Source organism: Cyclopterus lumpus, chromosome 2 (genome assembly GCF_009769545.1).
Source record: "Cyclopterus lumpus isolate fCycLum1 chromosome 2, fCycLum1.pri, whole genome shotgun sequence".
NCBI classification, from domain to species: Eukaryota; Metazoa; Chordata; class Actinopteri; order Perciformes; family Cyclopteridae; genus Cyclopterus; species Cyclopterus lumpus.
In genome coordinates, this window is record NC_046967.1 from 1,603,615 (window position 1) to 1,621,625 (window position 18,011).

The window sequence follows — 18,011 nt, forward strand, 5'->3', positions numbered from 1 at the left end:
AGGACGGAGAGAAGCAGTGCGACCGCTACTGGCCTGACGAGGGCTCGTCCCTCTACCACATCTATGAGGTGAGAACAGGGCGGGGGGGCACAATGGGGGGTGGGGGGGAGTCACATGTCTGATTCCGCCGCTGCGTTTCGGTTCCGCCCTCCCCTCCAGGTGAACCTGGTGTCCGAGCACATCTGGTGCAACGACTTCCTGGTGCGAAGCTTCTACCTGAAGAACGTGCAGACGCAGGAGACCAGGACCCTCACCCAGTTCCACTTCCTCAGCTGGCCGGCTCAGGGCATCCCCACCGCCACCCGCCCGCTGCTGGACTTCCGCAGGTAGCCGCAGAGACTCCCCACCGGGGGGAGGGGGGAGGGGCTCGATAATGAGACTCCTGAGGTGTTGATGTCTGGTTTTAACATCTGGAACGGCACTTGGTTATCTTTAAAAAACCTCAGTTGTTAAAATCTGAAGCTTCAAACCAAACTGCGATTGAGGGTCAGTGGTGAGCAGGGTCGGCGGTTCGATCCCCAGCTCCGCTAGCCCATGTCGATGTGTCCTTAGGCAAGACACTTAACCCCGAAATGTCTCCTGTGTGAATGTTGGTTACTGCTGATTGACAGGTGGAACCTTAGCTCCTCCCATCAGTGTGTGAACGTTAGTTACTGCTGATTGACAGGTGGAACCTTAGCTCCTCCCATCAGCATATGAATGTTAGTTACTGCTGATTGACAGGTGGAACCTTAGCTCCTCCCATCAGCATATGAATGTTAGTTACTGCTGATTGACAGGTGGAACCTTAGCTCCTCCCATCAGCATATGAATGTTAGTTACTGCTGATTGACAGGTGGAACCTTAGCTCCTCCCATCAGTGTATGAATGTTAGTTACTGCTGATTGACAGGTGGAACCTTAGCTCCTCCCATCAGCATATGAATGTTAGTTACTGCTGATTGACAGGTGGAACCTTAGCTCCTCCCATCAGCATATGAATGTTAGTTACTGCTGATTGACAGGTGGAACCTTAGCTCCTCCCATCAGCGTATGAATGTTAGTTACTGCTGATTGACAGGTGGAACCTTAGCTCCTCCCATCAGCGTATGAATGGGTGAATGATGTCATGTCAAAGATCGGACTAGAAAAGCGCTTTACAAGTAGAGGTCCATTTATTATTTACTTTTAGATCTAAATTAGAAGGGCATTTGTTTATGTTTGCACATGTTTTAAAATAATAACGCTGCAGTTTGTCAGTTTATTTTGCATTTTCACTTTCACAGTAGAATCTGCATTTGTCAAATAAGTTCTTGTTTTAATTTGGCCGTTATTTTCCTTCTTTTTTTTAAAAACGTGTGTCCGTTGAACTGAGCATCAAAAAAGTGTCTTTTTAAAAAGGTTTTATACGAAGAAATATTATTATTTCATGTAATATTGTTATATTTAATGTCAAAAGAAGAAATCACTTCTGAAACTCACGACTGAAAACATTTTAAAAATGATGCAGCAGAAGCGATAGTGTTGCCTCCCATCCACCATTCCTCTCCTCTCCTCCCTACTTCTCCCTCCTCCTCCTCCCTCCTCCATTCTCCTTCCTCCTCCCTCCTCCTCCTTCCTCCCTGCTCCCTCCCTCCTCCTCCTTCCTCCCTCCTCCTCCCTCCTCCTTCCTCCCTCCCTCCCTCCTCCTCCTCCTTCCTCCCTCCTCCCTCCTCCTCCCTCCTCCCTCCTCCCTCCTCCCTCCTTCCTCCTTCCTCCCTCCTCCCTCCTCCCACCTCCATCCTCCATCCTCCTCCCTCCTCCCTCCTCCTCCTTCCTCCATGCTCCCTCCCTCCTCCTCCTTCCTCCTCCCTCCCTCCTCCTTCCTCCTCCCTCCCTCCTCCTCCTTCCTCCTCCTTCCTCCCTCCTCCATCCTCCTCCCTCCTCCCTCCTCCTCCTTCCTCCCTGCTCCCTCCCTCCTCCTCCTTCCTCCCTCCTCCTTCCTCCCTCCTCCTCCTCCTCCTTCCTCCTCCTCCTCCCTCCTTCTCCCTCCTCCTCCTCCCTCCTCCCTCCCTCCTCCTTCCTCCCTCCTCCCTCCCTCCACCTTCCTCCCTCCTCCTCCTTCCTCCCTCCACCCTCCCTCCTCCTTCCTCCCTCCTCCCTCCCTCCTCCTTCCTCCCTCCTCCTCCTCCCTCCTCCTTCCTCCCTCCTCCTCCTCCCTCCTCCTTCCTCCTTCCTTCCTCCCTTCTTCCTCCTTCCTCCCTCCTTCCTCCTTCCTCCCTCCCTCCCTCCTCCTCCTCCTTCCTCCCTCCTCCTCCTTCCTCCCTCCTCCCTCCTCCTCCCTCTTCCTTCCTCCTTCCTTCCTCCTCCTTCCTCCTCCCTCCTCCCTCCTCCTCCTCCCTCCTCCTTCCTCCTTCCTCCCTCCCTCCTCCTCCTTCCTCCCTCCTCCTTCCTCCTCCCTCCTCCCTCCTCCCTCCTCCCTCCCTCCTGTGCGATGGAGGTCAGCGGCCCTTTGGTTTTATCTTCTACATATCTGTACCTCCTCCTCCCTCCTCCTCCTTCCTCCCTCCTCCCTCCTCCCTCCTCCCTCCCTCCTGTGCGATGGAGGTCAGCGGTCCTTTGGTTTTATCTTCTACATATCTGTACCTCCTCCTTCCTCCCTCCTTCCTCCTCCCTCCTCCCTCCTCCCTCCCTCCTGTGCGATGGAGGTCAGCGGCCCTTTGGTTTTATCTTCTACATATCTGTACCTCCTCCTTCCTCCCTCCTCCCTCCTCCCTCCCTCCTGTGCGATGGAGGTCAGCGGCCCTTTGGTTTTATCTTCTACATATCTGTACCTCCTCCTTCCTCCCTCCTCCCTCCTCCCTCCCTCCTGTGCGATGGAGGTCAGCGGCCCTTTGGTTTTATCTTCTACATATCTGTACCTCCTCCTTCCTCCCTCCTCCCTCCTCCCTCCTCCCTCCCTCCTGTGCGATGGAGGTCAGCGGTCCTTTGGTTTTATCTTCTACATATCTGTACCTCCTCCTTCCTCCCTCCTCCCTCCTCCCTCCTCCCTCCTCCCTCCCTCCTGTGCGATGGAGGTCAGCGGCCCTTTGGTTTTATCTTCTACATATCTGTACCTCCTCCTTCCTCCCTCCTCCCTCCCCCCTCCTCCCTCCCTCCTGTGCGATGGAGGTCAGCGGCCCTTTGGTTTTATCTTCTACATATCTGTACCTCCTCCCTCCTCCCTCCTCCCTCCTCCCTCCCTCCTGTGCGATGGAGGTCAGCGGTCCTTTGGTTTTATCTTCTACATATCTGTACCTCCTCCTTCCTCCCTCCTCCCTCCTCCCTCCTCCCTCCTCCCTCTTGTGCGATGGAGGTCAGCGGCCCTTTGGTTTTATCTTCTACATATCTGTACCTCCTCCTTCCTCCCTCCTCCCTCCTCCCTCCTCCCTCCTCCCTCTTGTGCGATGGAGGTCAGCGGCCCTTTGGTTTTATCTTCTACATATCTGTACCTCCTCCTTCCTCCCTCCTCCCTCCTCCCTCCTCCCTCCTCCCTCCCTCCTGTGCGATGGAGGTCAGCGGTCCTTTGGTTTTATCTTCTACATATCTGTACCTCCTCCTTCCTCCCTCCTCCCTCCTCCCTCCTCCCTCCCTCCTGTGCGATGGAGGTCAGCGGCCCTTTGGTTTTATCTTCTACATATCTGTACCTCCTCCTTCCTCTCTCCTCCCTCCTCCCTCCTCCCTCCTCCCTCCTCCCTCCCTCCTGTGCGATGGAGGTCAGCGGTCCTTTGGTTTTATCTTCTACATATCTGTACCTCCTCCTTCCTCCCTCCTCCCTCCTCCCTCCTCCCTCCTCCCTCCCTCCTGTGCAATGGAGGTCAGCGGACCTTTGGTTTTATCTTCTACATATCTGTACCTCCTCCTTCCTCCCTCCTCCCTCCTCCCTCCTCCCTCCTCCCTCTTGTGCGATGGAGGTCAGCGGCCCTTTGGTTTTATCTTCTACATATCTGTACCTCCTCCTTCCTCCCTCCTCCTTCCTCCCTCCTCCCTCCTCCCTCCTCCCTCCTCCCTCCCTCCTGTGCGATGGAGGTCAGCGGCCCTTTGGTTTTATCTTCTACATATCTGTACCTCCTCCTTCCTCCCTCCTCCCTCCTCCCTCCTCCCTCCCTCCTGTGCGATGGAGGTCAGCGGCCCTTTGGTTTTATCTTCTACATATCTGTACCTCCTCCTCCCTCCTCCTCCTTCCTCCCTCCTCCCTCCTCCCTCCTCCCTCCCTCCTGTGCGATGGAGGTCAGCGGCCCTTTGGTTTTATCTTCTACATATCTGTACCTCCTCCTTCCTCTCTCCTCCCTCCTCCCTCCTCCCTCCTCCCTCCCTCCTGTGCGATGGAGGTCAGCGGCCCTTTGGTTTTATCTTCTACATATCTGTACCTCCTCCTTCCTCTCTCCTCCCTCCTCCCTCCTCCCTCCTCCCTCCCTCCTGTGCGATGGAGGTCAGCGGCCCTTTGGTTTTATCTTCTACATATCTGTACCTCCTCCTTCCTCCCTCCTCCCTCCTCCCTCCTCCCTCTTGTGCGATGGAGGTCAGCGGCCCTTTGGTTTTATCTTCTACATATCTGTACCTCCTCCTTCCTCCCTCCTCCCTCCTCCCTCCTCCCTCCCTCCTGTGCGATGGAGGTCAGCGGCCCTTTGGTTTTATCTTCTACATATCTGTACCTCCTCCTTCCTCCCTCCTCCCTCCTCCCTCCTCCCTCCTCCCTCCCTCCTGTGCGATGGAGGTCAGCGGCCCTTTGGTTTTATCTTCTACATATCTGTACCTCCTCCTTCCTCTCTCCTCCCTCCTCCCTCCTCCCTCCTCCCTCCCTCCTGTGCGATGGAGGTCAGCGGCCCTTTGGTTTTATCTTCTACATATCTGTACCTCCTCCTTCCTCCCTCCTCCCTCCTCCCTCCTCCCTCTTGTGCGATGGAGGTCAGCGGCCCTTTGGTTTTATCTTCTACATATCTGTACCTCCTCCTTCCTCCCTCCTCCCTCCTCCCTCCTCCCTCCCTCCTGTGCGATGGAGGTCAGCGGCCCTTTGGTTTTATCTTCTACATATCTGTACCTCCTCCTTCCTCCCTCCTCCCTCCTCCCTCCTCCCTCCTCCCTCCCTCCTGTGCGATGGAGGTCAGCGGCCCTTTGGTTTTATCTTCTACATATCTGTACCTCCTCCTCCCTCCTCCTCCTTCCTCCCTCCTCCCTCCTCCCTCCTCCCTCCCTCCTGTGCGATGGAGGTCAGCGGCCCTTTGGTTTTATCTTCTACATATCTGTACCTCCTCCTTCCTCCTTCCTCTCTCCTCCCTCCTCCCTCCTCCCTCCTCCCTCCCTCCTGTGCGATGGAGGTCAGCGGCCCTTTGGTTTTATCTTCTACATATCTGTACCTCCTCCTTCCTCTCTCCTCCCTCCTCCCTCCTCCCTCCTCCCTCCTCCCTCCCTCCTGTGCGATGCAGGTCAGCGGCCCTTTGGTTTTATCTTCTACATATCTGTACCTCCTCCTTCCTCTCTCCTCCCTCCTCCCTCCTCCCTCCTCCCTCCCTCCTGTGCGATGGAGGTCAGCGGCCCTTTGGTTTTATCTTCTACATATCTGTACCTCCTCCTTCCTCTCTCCTCCCTCCTCCCTCCTCCCTCCTCCCTCCCTCCTGTGCGATGGAGGTCAGCGGCCCTTTGGTTTTATCTTCTACATATCTGTCGGTGTCATTCTTGTGGTTTGCAGCTAGTGGTCTGGGTCCAGTTGCATAGTCACAAAAATGATCATGGACTGATGTGGCTGCAGCAGGAGTCCATGGCCGTTAATCAATCAATCAATCAATCTGTTTAATCCATCTCTCATTCTCTCTATGCATCCATTTCTTTCTCTCATCTAACTGTTAGTTAATACTTAAAGGTTAATTTTCTTAAAATATGAAAAAGATGTGTTTACTGTAACATTTTTAGGACTTAATTCAAGACGGAAATGTGACTTCCGGCTGCAAAAGTCCCAATATTTAATTGTTATTTAATCCGTATGCGTATATATATGAACAAACGTCACAACAGTGCTATTATCTTAGTAATTTGAGCTTGATAGATCCTCTGTATGGAATATTTCATGTAAAGGTTGTGTCAACAGAAATAAGTAACTAAATGTGTTTCTCATAAACAGGAAGGTGAATAAGTGCTACAGAGGACGGTCCTGCCCCATCATCGTGCACTGCAGGTATTAATTCATAGAATATATAAACACAACCAAAGAGGCATCATCGAGACAAACAATGAAGACACACACACAGTTCCCTCAAAGCATTGTAGTACCACGTGTGTCCACGTGGTGGCAGCGTTCACCTTATCAAAGAGGATTATTGATCTCTCTCTTTGTGCTCATTGAAGTGTGCTCTGTTTCCATAGCAACGGCACAGGCCGGACCGGCACCTACATCCTGATCGACATGGTCCTCAACCGGATGGCGAAAGGTGACGTTTGTCAATCAAAGAGCATTCTTCATCACGAGGGATGCGCTTTGTTGTGAACACACACACATTGGATCGTTTTATAGGTTTCGGTACATAATCGATATTAAAAGGTCAACGTTTGACCGACAAAATGCTCCCAGAAAAAAAAACTTTAATTCCTCATAACACGCTTCTCTCACTCAACTACCCAGAATGCATCAGTTTGCATGTTATGGTGCACTCAGTGTGTGTGTGTGTGTGTCCTACAGGTGTGAAAGAGATCGACATCGCTGCGACGCTGGAGCACGTCCGAGACCAGAGGCCCGGGATGGTCCGCACCAAGGTCAGGCCCTCCTGGTGACCTCCGTGACCTTAGTGACCCTCCCTGAGGAAACAGTTGCTGGATGATGTGTTCTTCTCGTTTCCAGGACCAGTTTGAGTTCGCCCTGACAGCCGTCGCCGAGGAGGTCAACGCCATCCTCAAAGCTCTGCCCCAGTGAAACCAGTACGCCCCGGACCAGCTGCCCCCCCTCGTACCTGTCTGTCCTCTCTGATGGTCGTCATGAAGAAGCTCCATCCATTCAACTCTTACGATGGGACGTGTCAGATGTTTATAAGTGTTGTTTGTGGGAGAAATATGATGCGTTCAGTGACCTTCAGAAGGTTAAGAAGTGTTGCATTCACATTGAGAATTGATTAAAAAAGAAACCAGGAACATTTCATCTTAAAATAGAGGTTAAAAAACAAAGAAGGTCTGGAGTTCAGGTTCATTAGCTCATCTTTAAATCCTTCTCAGCTTCTTTTATTAATTTAAAAAAGCTGCGAGGAACCAGAATCACAAGAAAAAAGGACATGTAGTTTATTCAGTGATGCCAACATACAATTGGTTCCTTCTTAAATAACGTTATGTTACTATAAATAAAAAACAGTGTTTCAAACCTGCTTTCAAGCCTCTAGAACTAAACGCACCCTGAATGCATCTGCCTGTAAACCAGCCTCTCACCATCTAAACAGACGAAGCGTGTTTACAGCTCGTCTTTCCCGTTTGAAGTTTGTCGAAGCCGCGTCGCCGTTGGCTCGTCCTGTTCCCTCGTGATGAACACCTGCAGAAAAAGACTTAACTCTACGTGTGCCGCTCACAGCGTGTCAGTCTCTGGATGTGTTGTTGTTTACCTCATGCAAAGTCAGAAAAAAAACACAAAAAAACAATGCTATTTTGTATCTGTGAGCCCTTGATTAAATATTTTCGTGTTTTAAGTGCTGCAATCGCTGGTCTGACTTCTTTGACTTTCTGTAGTTAAACATTTGTTATTTTTCCTCTAAAAATGAATCCATAAATGTAAATTATTGTAAACTCTGAAATAAGTAGATGATGCATTTTTACAGCCAGGACATGAGATTATTTCTCGCTCCTGAGACTAATTTAAATGTATAGCGGGGCAATAACTCGTTGAGGGAAGAGTATTTCATATGCATTAAATAAAACGAGTCCAGACTAAAAGATGAAAACGTCTGAGAATCTGAAGCTTTTAATCTGTAAAAAAAGAGACACCCGACAACTGTTGACTGCTCTTTGAAGTAAACACCAGACAACAGAATGACTTCATGTTCCGTTTATTGAATGACAATCGTGTAGCTCGCTGGAATGTGCAGAATTTTAAAGGAATGAGTCCAATTTTGATTCCCAATTAAGACGTTTTGGTTGGGCTCTTGTCACAGAGCCACAGCAAGCTACAGATGTTCATGGAGCTAGTACTCCTCTCCTTCATCCTCCTCCCCGACGCTGTCGGTGCCCACCTCCTCGTAATCCTTCTCCAGGGCGGCCATGTCCTCTCTGGCCTCAGAGAACTCCCCCTCCTCCATCCCCTCCCCGACGTACCAGTGGACGAAGGCCCGCTTGGCGTACATCAGGTCGAACTTGTGGTCGAGTCGGGCCCAGGCCTCGGCGATGGCGGTGGTGTTGCTCAGCATGCACACGGCCCTCTGCACCTTGGCCAGGTCTCCGCCGGGCACCACGGTGGGCGGCTGGTAGTTGATGCCCACCTTGAAGCCGGTGGGGCACCAGTCCACAAACTGGATGCTGCGCTTGGTTTTGATGGTGGCGATGGCGGAGTTGACGTCTTTGGGCACCACGTCGCCGCGGTACAGCAGGCAGCAGGCCATGTATTTACCGTGGCGAGGGTCGCACTTCACCATCTGGTTGGCGGGCTCAAAGCAGGCGTTGGTGATGTCCGCCACTGACAGCTGCTCGTGGTAGGCCTTCTCTGCTGAGATAACCGGGGCGTAGGTGGCCAGGGGGAAGTGGATACGAGGGTAGGGCACCAGGTTGGTCTGGAACTCCGTCAGGTCCACGTTCAGGGCTCCGTCGAAGCGCAGGGAGGCGGTGATGGAGGAGACGATCTGTCCGATTAGCCGGTTGAGGTTGGTGTACGAGGGGCGGTCGATGTCCAGATTCCTGCGGCAGATGTCGTAGATGGCCTCGTTGTCCACCATGAAGGCGCAGTCAGAGTGCTCCAGGGTGGTGTGGGTGGTCAGGATGGAGTTGTAGGGCTCCACCACGGCCGTGGACACTTGGGGCGCTGGGTAGACCGCAAACTCCAGCTTGGACTTTTTGCCGTAGTCGACAGAGAGACGCTCCATCAGCAGAGAGGTGAAGCCAGAGCCGGTTCCTCCTCCAAAGGAGTGGAAGATGAGGAACCCTTGGAGCCCTGTGCACTGGTCAGCCTGCAGGAATAAAACAAGAGAATAAGTGTTATTGTAATTATCACTACGGTCTTATTTAAAACGACGGATATTTTGAGATTTATTATTGCTTACCAGTTTGCGTGTCCTATCGAGAACCATGTCGATGATCTCCTTGCCGACTGTGTAGTGACCGCGGGCGTAGTTGTTGGCAGCATCCTCCTTGCCGGTGATCAGCTGCTCGGGGTGGAACAGCTGGCGGTAGGTTCCTGTACGGACCTCATCTGTGGAGCGACGAGAACACCAGACTTTAGTCGCAATAAAGGCTTTTGGTACATACCAGATAAAGTTAAGACCAGTTAAATAAACTGAAATGTGTCAATACATCAATATATATGCACTAATTGTTTTAGCCAGAATAAGAGTAGTCCCGCCTATGATTAATAAAACCTATCTTACCGATGACGGTGGGCTCCAGGTCTACAAACACGGCTCTGGGAACATGTTTGCCGGCTCCGGTCTCACTGAAGAAGGTGTTGAAGGAGTCGTCTCCTCCTCCGATGGTCTTGTCGCTGGGCATCTGACCGTCCGGCTGGATGCCGTGCTCCAGGCAGTAGAGCTCCCAGCATGCATTGCCCATCTGGGTTCCGGCTTGGCCGACATGCATAGAAATACACTCACGCTGCAGAGAGGAAGCATTTATCATGAATACGCCATTTAGCATTCAAGAACATAGGGGGGGGCAAAAAAAACGGATTTACTACACAATCAAACTTTTTAATGTCCATAAAAATACAAAATAAAACATCCACTAATAAACGGTGCTTCGGGCAGGACGTTTCTCCAAGCCCCTCGGGCGGTGACTTTCTGCTGAGTCACACGCCGCGTTACTGCAGCCCTACTGCGGGTTAACGCGGCCTTCCTGCCCCTCCCTACCGGGACCAGAGCAGGACCAGCAGGGAGGAGTGGACCAAAAAACCCTCCATGGAGGCAGGAGGAGGCTCTTCTCCCCCCCCCCCTCCCCCCCGCACTGCAGCAAAGCCCCACCTTTGTGTTGCGTTCAGGAACAGGCAGTTATCTTTGTGTTGCGTCAGGAACAGGGCGTTATCTTTGTGTTGCGTTCAGGAACAGGGCGTTATCTTTGTGTTGCGTTCAGGAACAGGGCGTTATCTGATGCCGTCATGGCGTTTTTAACAGCCGCCATTATTGCCCCGCGGGCGCGGTTTTATGCCAACTGTTTAAACTACACAACGTCATTTAATATTAATAAATTACGGGATTTAAAGAGGGAAGGCTGTTCACGGTTTAACGTCAAATAAAAAATAGTCCGTTTTTAACCGAAACTGCACCGCTAAATTAACGTTCGCTGGTCTAGACTCGGTTCCGCGAGGCCACACCCGCGGGATTATAACGGAGAACAACCGGGTTTATGTTAATTTTGCATTTTTATATAATTTCCGGGCATGTGGGGGGGTTAAAAACTATATAACGTTATTCAGTATTAATATATAACGTTAGGTATTGAGCAGTAAGAATAATCCTTTTGTTTTAGATAGTTAAGGTTAACGTTACATGAGTTGTTGTTTTTTTCGAATCTTTGATAAAAAACTTTTTTTTTTTTAAAGAACAATCGTATATATATTTTTTTTTTTATGTAATCCCAATTAAACTCTTACCATTTTTTCGGCTGTTTAAATTTCCTTCTTTCCGACGTTGAAGAATCGGTGTCTGAAGGCAGTAGTGAGGAGCGGAAGTGAAGCTACTGTATTTATACCTTTTCAAAAGGAGGCGGAGCCAAAACGGCTGTTTGAATTTCCTCTGGGCGGAAGCGACCGTTGGGCGCTGCTGCCTTCAGGCACGGCTCGAAATGTTCCGCATCCTATAGTTCATGTGCATCATTTGTGGGAAATTTTAATCGATAATGTTTTATCGGAGGCATGGAAATTATTATTCCAAATGTGTGCCTTTTATATCGTCATTATTTTCATATTTGACACTCTGCACAGTTGATTACATTCAACTAAAATTAATGAGTGTTTTTATTTCGACCTTTATTTTTATTTTGCTGTAAAAATAGAGACTTCTGAAACTCAAAATGTTATTATAAATTAAAAAATATAAAATATAGTAATGATGATCACCTGAGGCACACACTACAGTTAAACTGCTCTGGAGGTATTGGATTAAAACGGATCTGTCCCTTTATTATTTGTACAGTATTACTATACTTTTGGGGTTTTATGTTATATCAATTAATAGTGTTATTGTCACGTCATTGTTATGAATTCAAATAGCAGTCTAACAATTATTTGTAGCACGAAGCAAACACAAAGCAGCAAATTACTCTTTTTTATGGTTATTTTACTCAGAAAGGCACCAGAATTCAGTCTTGTTTGTGATCTCTCAACTTGGAGAGGGGAATGTCTGAGAGGCCCCTAAAGGCAGCATGAATCCAATTCACTGCCATTATAATTCATGATTAGGTAAAGTTAAATTTATATATATATATATATATATATATACGTTAGAGCCAAAAGCTATCAATAAAAAAAAGTAAATTAACCCTTTTTCTATAGTTTTGTCATCAAGACAACATTTGATTTACTGTTAAAATAATTCAAATAGATTATCACCTCTTATTCATTTATTTGTAGTGAAGACTTAAACCTATTACAAGCATCCCTAAAGAATCCTGGTTTAATCCTGAGGTGTTTGTGTTATATAAGGCATTGCACATGCTGTGTGGAGGGTTTAGGCTTAAATGTGCAGTGCGTATCAAGGAGGTGACGGGAGTTAATGCAGCATGAGTTATGCAGTGGGATCCGGGCCTGTGGTGTGTTGACACGGACAATAAAGTACTCCAACGTGAACATGTCTCGGTTTATTGTTTCAGACAAAGACACAGGAAAGATGATATCTTGACAGTGAATTCCTCTTAATCTCTCTACATAAATGACATTTGCAGATAATTCATGGCTTGACATGTGTTGATGAAAATCTGTTTGTCAAATTTTAGCACACCTGTTGACATAAAGAGTGGATCTTAACGTGAACAATGAACATTCCTCAACACTCTACTTCCTAATCCTAATCATTTGGGGTTTTGTTTATTTAAAAGTTAATATTCCTCGCCCTCTTCCTCTCCTTCGTCCCCGACGCTGTCGGTGCCCACCTCCTCGTAATCCTTCTCCAGGGCGGCCATGTCCTCTCTGGCCTCAGAGAACTCCCCCTCCTCCATCCCCTCCCCGACGTACCAGTGGACGAAGGCCCGCTTGGCGTACATCAGGTCGAACTTGTGGTCGAGTCGGGCCCAGGCCTCGGCGATGGCGGTGGTGTTGCTCAGCATGCACACGGCCCTCTGCACCTTGGCCAGGTCTCCGCCGGGCACCACGGTGGGCGGCTGGTAGTTGATGCCCACCTTGAAGCCGGTGGGGCACCAGTCCACAAACTGGATGGTGCGCTTGGTTTTGATGGTGGCGATGGCGGAGTTGACGTCTTTGGGCACCACGTCGCCGCGGTACAGCAGGCAGCAGGCCATGTATTTACCGTGGCGAGGGTCGCACTTCACCATCTGGTTGGCGGGCTCAAAGCAGGCGTTGGTGATCTCGGCCACTGACAGCTGCTCGTGGTAGGCCTTCTCTGCTGAGATAACCGGGGCGTAGGTGGCCAGGGGGAAGTGGATACGAGGGTAGGGCACCAGGTTGGTCTGGAACTCCGTCAGGTCCACGTTCAGGGCTCCGTCAAAGCGCAGGGAGGCGGTGATGGAGGAGACGATCTGTCCGATTAGCCGGTTGAGGTTGGTGTATGTTGGGCGCTCGATGTCCAGGTTCCTGCGGCAGATGTCGTAGATGGCCTCGTTGTCCACCATGAAGGCGCAGTCGGAGTGCTCCAGGGTGGTGTGGGTGGTCAGGATGGAGTTGTAGGGCTCCACCACGGCCGTGGACACCTGCGGAGCTGGATAGATGGCGAACTCCAGCTTGGACTTTTTGCCGTAGTCGACAGAGAGACGCTCCATCAGCAGAGAGGTGAAGCCAGAGCCGGTTCCTCCTCCAAAGGAGTGGAAGATGAGGAACCCTTGGAGCCCTGTGCACTGGTCAGCCTGCAGGGAAACAATTCATCTTCAGTCTGTGACTCATGACACCTGAAGTGGAACAGGAAGTTTGTTGCAGGTCAACTCACCAGTTTACGAATCCTGTCGAGAACCAAGTCGATGATCTCCTTGCCGATGGTGTAGTGACCGCGGGCGTAGTTGTTGGCCGCATCTTCCTTGCCGGTGATTAGCTGCTCGGGGTGGAACAGCTGGCGGTAGGTTCCTGTACGGACCTCATCTGTGGATCAATTGTAAGAAATGCACAATAAAATCATTCACAAATCCAGTTAGTTGTTGAAAGACACATTCCAATAGTGTTGTATCCTACCGATGACGGTGGGCTCCAGGTCCACAAACACGGCTCTGGGAACGTGTTTGCCGGCTCCGGTCTCACTGAAGAAGGTGTTGAAGGAGTCGTCTCCTCCTCCGATGGTCTTGTCGCTGGGCATCTGACCGTCCGGCTGGATGCCGTGCTCCAGGCAGTAGAGCTCCCAGCATGCATTGCCTATCTGAGCTCCAGCTTGGCCGACATGGACGGAGATACATTCACGCTGCAGGGGCAAGCGGTTCAGATATCAAGAACGTCTCGCATAACATTTGTAAAAACAAAGAAATAAAAGAAACCAATAATCAGCTGCTGTATTATTCATATCAACGATCACTTTGCAGCTCCAGAATCTAACAGATCTTTTACTTTTTACTCCAAAAAGAAAGAGCTGTTTGGTTTCATTTTCTCTGTCACTACTTACCCTTTCAGATATGATAGCACACAGTGTATTGATATACAACTAATATGTCTTCCTAAGGTGTTTTTCACATATCTCTTGTAAAGTTGGCTCATGTGTGGCACCTAAATATAAAATAAAGAGGTCCTCACCATGTTTTTGTTGCTCGTAGCAGTCCCTCGTTCACCTGAGAAGAGTGGCTGGGGATGTTGTGTCACTTACAAGTGCAGCCCGAGCTGCTTTATAGCGAGCATCGCTAGGCAACTGTCTGGCATGTTGTGGTAACTGGAGGATCTGGAGAAGCAAACACCAGCTCCTTTGACGAAAGATGAGGAGGAAGAGCATTAAAAAAAAAGAAAATCAGCTGGTATGCTCCCCGGCTCGGATCGAAGGAACAACGGCTGTTCGGACGCGGATGAGTAGCCACCAACAAAGACCAGAGTGGCTGTGACATATGAGCCGGACCTGTCCGCCTTCTACTCCAGTTTCACATTTTAGATTTCGTTGTTGCAGCGAACAGGTGGGGGTTCAAAGTTGCCCACACAGGCGCTGTATTTGCCTGCCGTTGGGTCAAACTCGTGACCTCTCAGTTACAAGGCAACCATAAAACATTCTCATGGAGCACCGTTTAAATTAAAAGGCGTAAACCGCTGTAAACATGGCTCATTCTGAGCCTCCGTTCTCTTCCCCGAAGGAAAGCAGATACCTCCCAGAGTGACCTGAAAAGGCCTTTGTTACGGATCACCGCTGCATCACAAGTTTGGTCCACATTCATTTGCAATGCAAAAGAAGCAGACAGCCTGCTGGGGATAACATTAGAGAATACTTCTCGAGGGCAGGGAATATTTGAGGTTCCATGTGTGTTTTGCAGCAGGTTGCAGAGCATCAATGTGTGGTATGGACATTTCCAGAGGTTTATTACAGCCCAAGAAAGGGATGCATGCAATACTTAAAGCGGGATTAACAAAGGATCATGAGTTCTGCCCGCGGAATTTCCCCAAAAGCTTTCGATATTGTTTTCAATGGGTATTGGTTGATCAACGGGCTTTAAAAAGCTGAATGAAAATATTCCCAATGATGGTCTTGGTGCCATTGCCTTCCTAACAACAGAGACATCCTAGTTAGTGTCAACAACTATTGTGTTTCTAACAATGTGCTCTATTGTTTGAGATGAAATGGCTGTTATATGTTTCACCTCTGCCTCTGAAGGTAACCATGGAGACGTAATAACACACTGATCGCCTTTGCCAAGTCAGGGCTGCCTGAACCCGCTCACATGTAGTTTCCCTAGTAACTCTGTTCTCAGGTCTGTTTGATCTTGGAGGGCAGCTGATCGTAACATAGAATTAGGGGGAGAAACTACTCGTCAGCACACAATAGGGAGGTGGTGGGAGCAACATTCCTGCTCGGCTTCTTATTGGTTCAAGAGATAATTTATTACCTTTACTGGGAGCTTTTAGCACAAATAAAACACACAAATGCTTTACAGGTTTTCTTTATTTTATATCCTTGCTTTGAAGTATTGTTTCTGTCTGGTGACAACTGTGATACAACTGTGGCTTGGTTTTATGAATACATGTAACACCTTGGTTTAAGCTCTTAGTATTCCTCCCCTTCCTCTCCTTCATCCTCCCCGACGCTGTCGGTGCCCACCTCCTCGTAATCCTTCTCCAGGGCGGCCATGTCCTCTCTGGCCTCAGAGAACTCCCCCTCCTCCATCCCCTCCCCGACGTACCAGTGGACGAAGGCCCGCTTGGCGTACATCAGGTCGAACTTGTGGTCGAGTCGGGCCCAGGCCTCGGCGATGGCGGTGGTGTTGCTCAGCATGCACACGGCCCTCTGCACCTTGGCCAGGTCTCCGCCGGGCACCACGGTGGGCGGCTGGTAGTTGATGCCCACCTTGAAGCCGGTGGGGCACCAGTCCACAAACTGGATGGTGCGCTTGGTTTTGATGGTGGCGATGGCGGAGTTGACGTCTTTGGGCACCACGTCGCCGCGGTACAGCAGGCAGCAGGCCATGTATTTACCGTGGCGAGGGTCGCACTTCACCATCTGGTTGGCTGGCTCAAAGCAGGCGTTGGTGATCTCGGCCACTGACAGCTGCTCGTGGTAGGCCTTCTCTGCTGAGATAACCGGGGCGTAGGTGGCCAGGGGGAAGTGGATACGAGGGTAGGGCACCAGGTTGGTCTGGAACTCCGTCAGGTCCACGTTCAGGGCTCCGTCGAAGCGCAGGGAGGCGGTGATGGAGGAGACGATCTGTCCGATTAGCCGGTTGAGGTTGGTGTACGAGGGGCGGTCGATGTCCAGGTTCCTGCGGCAGATGTCGTAGATGGCCTCGTTGTCCACCATGAAGGCGCAGTCGGAGTGCTCCAGGGTGGTGTGGGTGGTCAGGATGGCGTTGTAGGGCTCCACCACAGCCGTGGACACCTGCGGAGCTGGATAGATGGCGAACTCCAGCTTGGACTTTTTGCCGTAGTCGACAGAGAGACGCTCCATCAGCAGAGAGGTGAAGCCAGAGCCGGTTCCTCCTCCAAAGGAGTGGAAGATGAGGAACCCTTGGAGCCCTGTGCACTGGTCAGCCTGCAGGGAAACAATTCATCTTCAGTCTGTGACTCATGACACCTGAAGTGGAACAGGAAGTTTTTGCAGGTCAACTTACCAGCTTGCGTGTCCTGTCAAGAACCAAGTCAATGATCTCCTTGCCGATGGTGTAGTGACCGCGGGCGTAGTTGTTGGCAGCATCCTCCTTTCCAGTGATCAGCTGCTCGGGGTGGAAGAGCTGGCGGTAGGTTCCTGTACGGACCTCATCTGTAATCATGAAACACTTGATATATAATCATTAATTTTCAAATCCTGTTCAACTTTGCATCAGAAAAAACGTATCTTACCGATGACGGTGGGCTCCAGGTCCACAAACACGGCTCTGGGAACGTGTTTGCCGGCTCCGGTCTCACTGAAGAAGGTGTTGAAGGAGTCGTCTCCTCCTCCGATGGTCTTGTCGCTGGGCATCTGACCGTCCGGCTGGATGCCGTGCTCCAGGCAGTAGAGCTCCCAGCATGCATTGCCCATTTGAACGCCAGCCTGACCGACATGGATAGAGAGGCACTCGCGCTGGAGGAGCACAAACAAACCGAGGTCAGGTTTCCACATTCACACATTGGGACATGTATTAGCGTGAAAACCGTGAAGCTTACCATGATTAAGAAGTCCTGGTGCGGATGTTGAGGGTCTGCAGGGGAAATGTGCTGTCTGTTAATGCGAAGTCTTCTCCGGTACTTATAGTTCTTCCAAACTCTGGTAACTATGGTAACAAGCTTCTTTGTCCACAGGGTTAACTGGGTTAATCATTCAGTTGCTCCGCCACACATCAGTAACCCTCCGTCCAGCTCGAAGGTAATGTGTAACCACTGACACCCACATCGGTCCAGCATGTAGAAACCAAGCAAACAGAGCATTGTGTTCATATTTACACTGAGCTTCATGGCTCTCCACGGAGATACACATAGATAGACTGATGGAGTCACTATAGTCAAGGAGATTCAGAGAAACACTGAAATATTTTTGTCCAATGAGACGGGCTTCACGAGCGTATGAATGTCCAAATGACATTGAACACATTGGATGATTGTTTTGAAATAAACAACAATCATTTCCTTCCCTGCAAATATCATATTTGTTGATTTGTGCAGCCCAGTTATACAACTTAAACATTCCTCCAGTTGTCTAATGTCAACATGAATGGAAGACAATGGATGTTAGGAGAAGGAAAAAGTTGTAATATAAAGTCTAAATATAATATAAGGAAAGAACATCTGTGTGTGTCTGCTGTTGGCGTAAAGGAAGCCCCTCAGTCTCCTCCCCCCTCTTTGTAAGTTAGAGAAACTAACTGCAGTCTTTACACAATTAAAATGGTGCACAATGAAACACGTGGTCCTTTTGAAAGGAGAGGGGGCGGAGCTTACCAGAGTAACAGTGGACGTTTTCACTGGGGGGGTTTAACTCTTGCGTTTACTCTGAATATTCACACCAACACCTGCTGCTAAATTTATTGTATTTACTCTTGCTATCGATGTAATAACTAAAGAGTCAATATACTTTGACAATGAATATTTAT

At 50.0% G+C, this 18,011-nt stretch overlaps 3 protein-coding genes across 5 annotated transcripts in view; 1 reads left to right on the plus strand and 2 right to left on the minus strand.

Moving 5' to 3' along the window:
• ptprnb (protein tyrosine phosphatase receptor type Nb) overlaps window positions 1–6,916 on the plus strand; it is a 29,474-nt gene extending 22,558 nt beyond the window's left edge. The window contains exons 17-22 of the mRNA XM_034555867.1: window positions 1–68; window positions 160–326; window positions 6,115–6,168; window positions 6,357–6,421; window positions 6,670–6,743; window positions 6,829–6,916. The exon at window positions 1–68 is cut by the window's left edge and continues 52 nt beyond it. Of these exons, the coding sequence (XP_034411758.1) occupies window positions 1–68; window positions 160–326; window positions 6,115–6,168; window positions 6,357–6,421; window positions 6,670–6,743; window positions 6,829–6,900 (500 nt within the window). The 3' untranslated portion in view covers window positions 6,901–6,916. The remainder of the gene's footprint in view (window positions 69–159; window positions 327–6,114; window positions 6,169–6,356; window positions 6,422–6,669; window positions 6,744–6,828) is intronic.
• Window positions 6,917–7,998: 1,082 nt separating this feature from the next.
• On the minus strand, window positions 7,999–13,700 carry LOC117742161 (tubulin alpha-1A chain-like). Of its 3 annotated transcripts, XM_034549355.1 has the most exons (4): window positions 10,759–10,872; window positions 9,542–9,764; window positions 9,218–9,366; window positions 7,999–9,124 (listed from the first exon to the last, which is right to left on the minus strand). In XM_034549355.1, exons 1-4 carry the CDS (start codon window positions 10,759–10,761, stop codon window positions 8,150–8,152), a joined length of 1,350 nt encoding a protein of 449 aa, XP_034405246.1. In that variant the 5' UTR covers window positions 10,762–10,872; the 3' UTR covers window positions 7,999–8,149. The 3 variants fall into 3 exon arrangements, with proteins under 3 accessions (XP_034405246.1, XP_034405244.1, XP_034405245.1); XM_034549353.1 differs by lacking the exons at window positions 9,542–9,764; window positions 10,759–10,872 and adding an exon at window positions 13,501–13,697; XM_034549354.1 differs by lacking the exons at window positions 7,999–9,124; window positions 9,218–9,366; window positions 9,542–9,764; window positions 10,759–10,872 and adding exons at window positions 12,201–13,181; window positions 13,262–13,410; window positions 13,501–13,700.
• Window positions 13,701–15,488: 1,788 nt separating this feature from the next.
• si:ch211-114n24.6 (uncharacterized protein LOC795591 homolog) lies at window positions 15,489–17,143 on the minus strand. The gene is made up of 4 exons (XM_034554058.1): window positions 17,092–17,143; window positions 16,786–17,008; window positions 16,557–16,705; window positions 15,489–16,477 (listed from the first exon to the last, which is right to left on the minus strand). The coding sequence occupies exons 1-4, from the start codon at window positions 17,092–17,094 to the stop codon at window positions 15,497–15,499; spliced, it is 1,356 nt and encodes a 451-aa protein (XP_034409949.1). The 5' UTR covers window positions 17,095–17,143; the 3' UTR covers window positions 15,489–15,496.
• Between the last annotated feature and the right edge of the window lie 868 nt (window positions 17,144–18,011).

Excerpts from the sequence above, each read along its gene's own strand:
- LOC117742161 (XM_034549355.1), bottom strand. Across the intron at positions 9,367-9,541 it reads CCTGGAGCCCACCGTCATCG|ATGAGGTCCGTACAGGAACC; the intron begins GTAAGATAGGTT and ends GTCGCTCCACAG. Across the intron at positions 9,125-9,217 it reads TCGATAGGACACGCAAACTG|GCTGACCAGTGCACAGGGCT; the intron begins GTAAGCAATAAT and ends TTATTCCTGCAG.
- si:ch211-114n24.6 (XM_034554058.1), bottom strand. Across the intron at positions 16,706-16,785 it reads CCTGGAGCCCACCGTCATCG|ATGAGGTCCGTACAGGAACC; the intron begins GTAAGATACGTT and ends TCATGATTACAG. Across the intron at positions 16,478-16,556 it reads TTGACAGGACACGCAAGCTG|GCTGACCAGTGCACAGGGCT; the intron begins GTAAGTTGACCT and ends GTTTCCCTGCAG.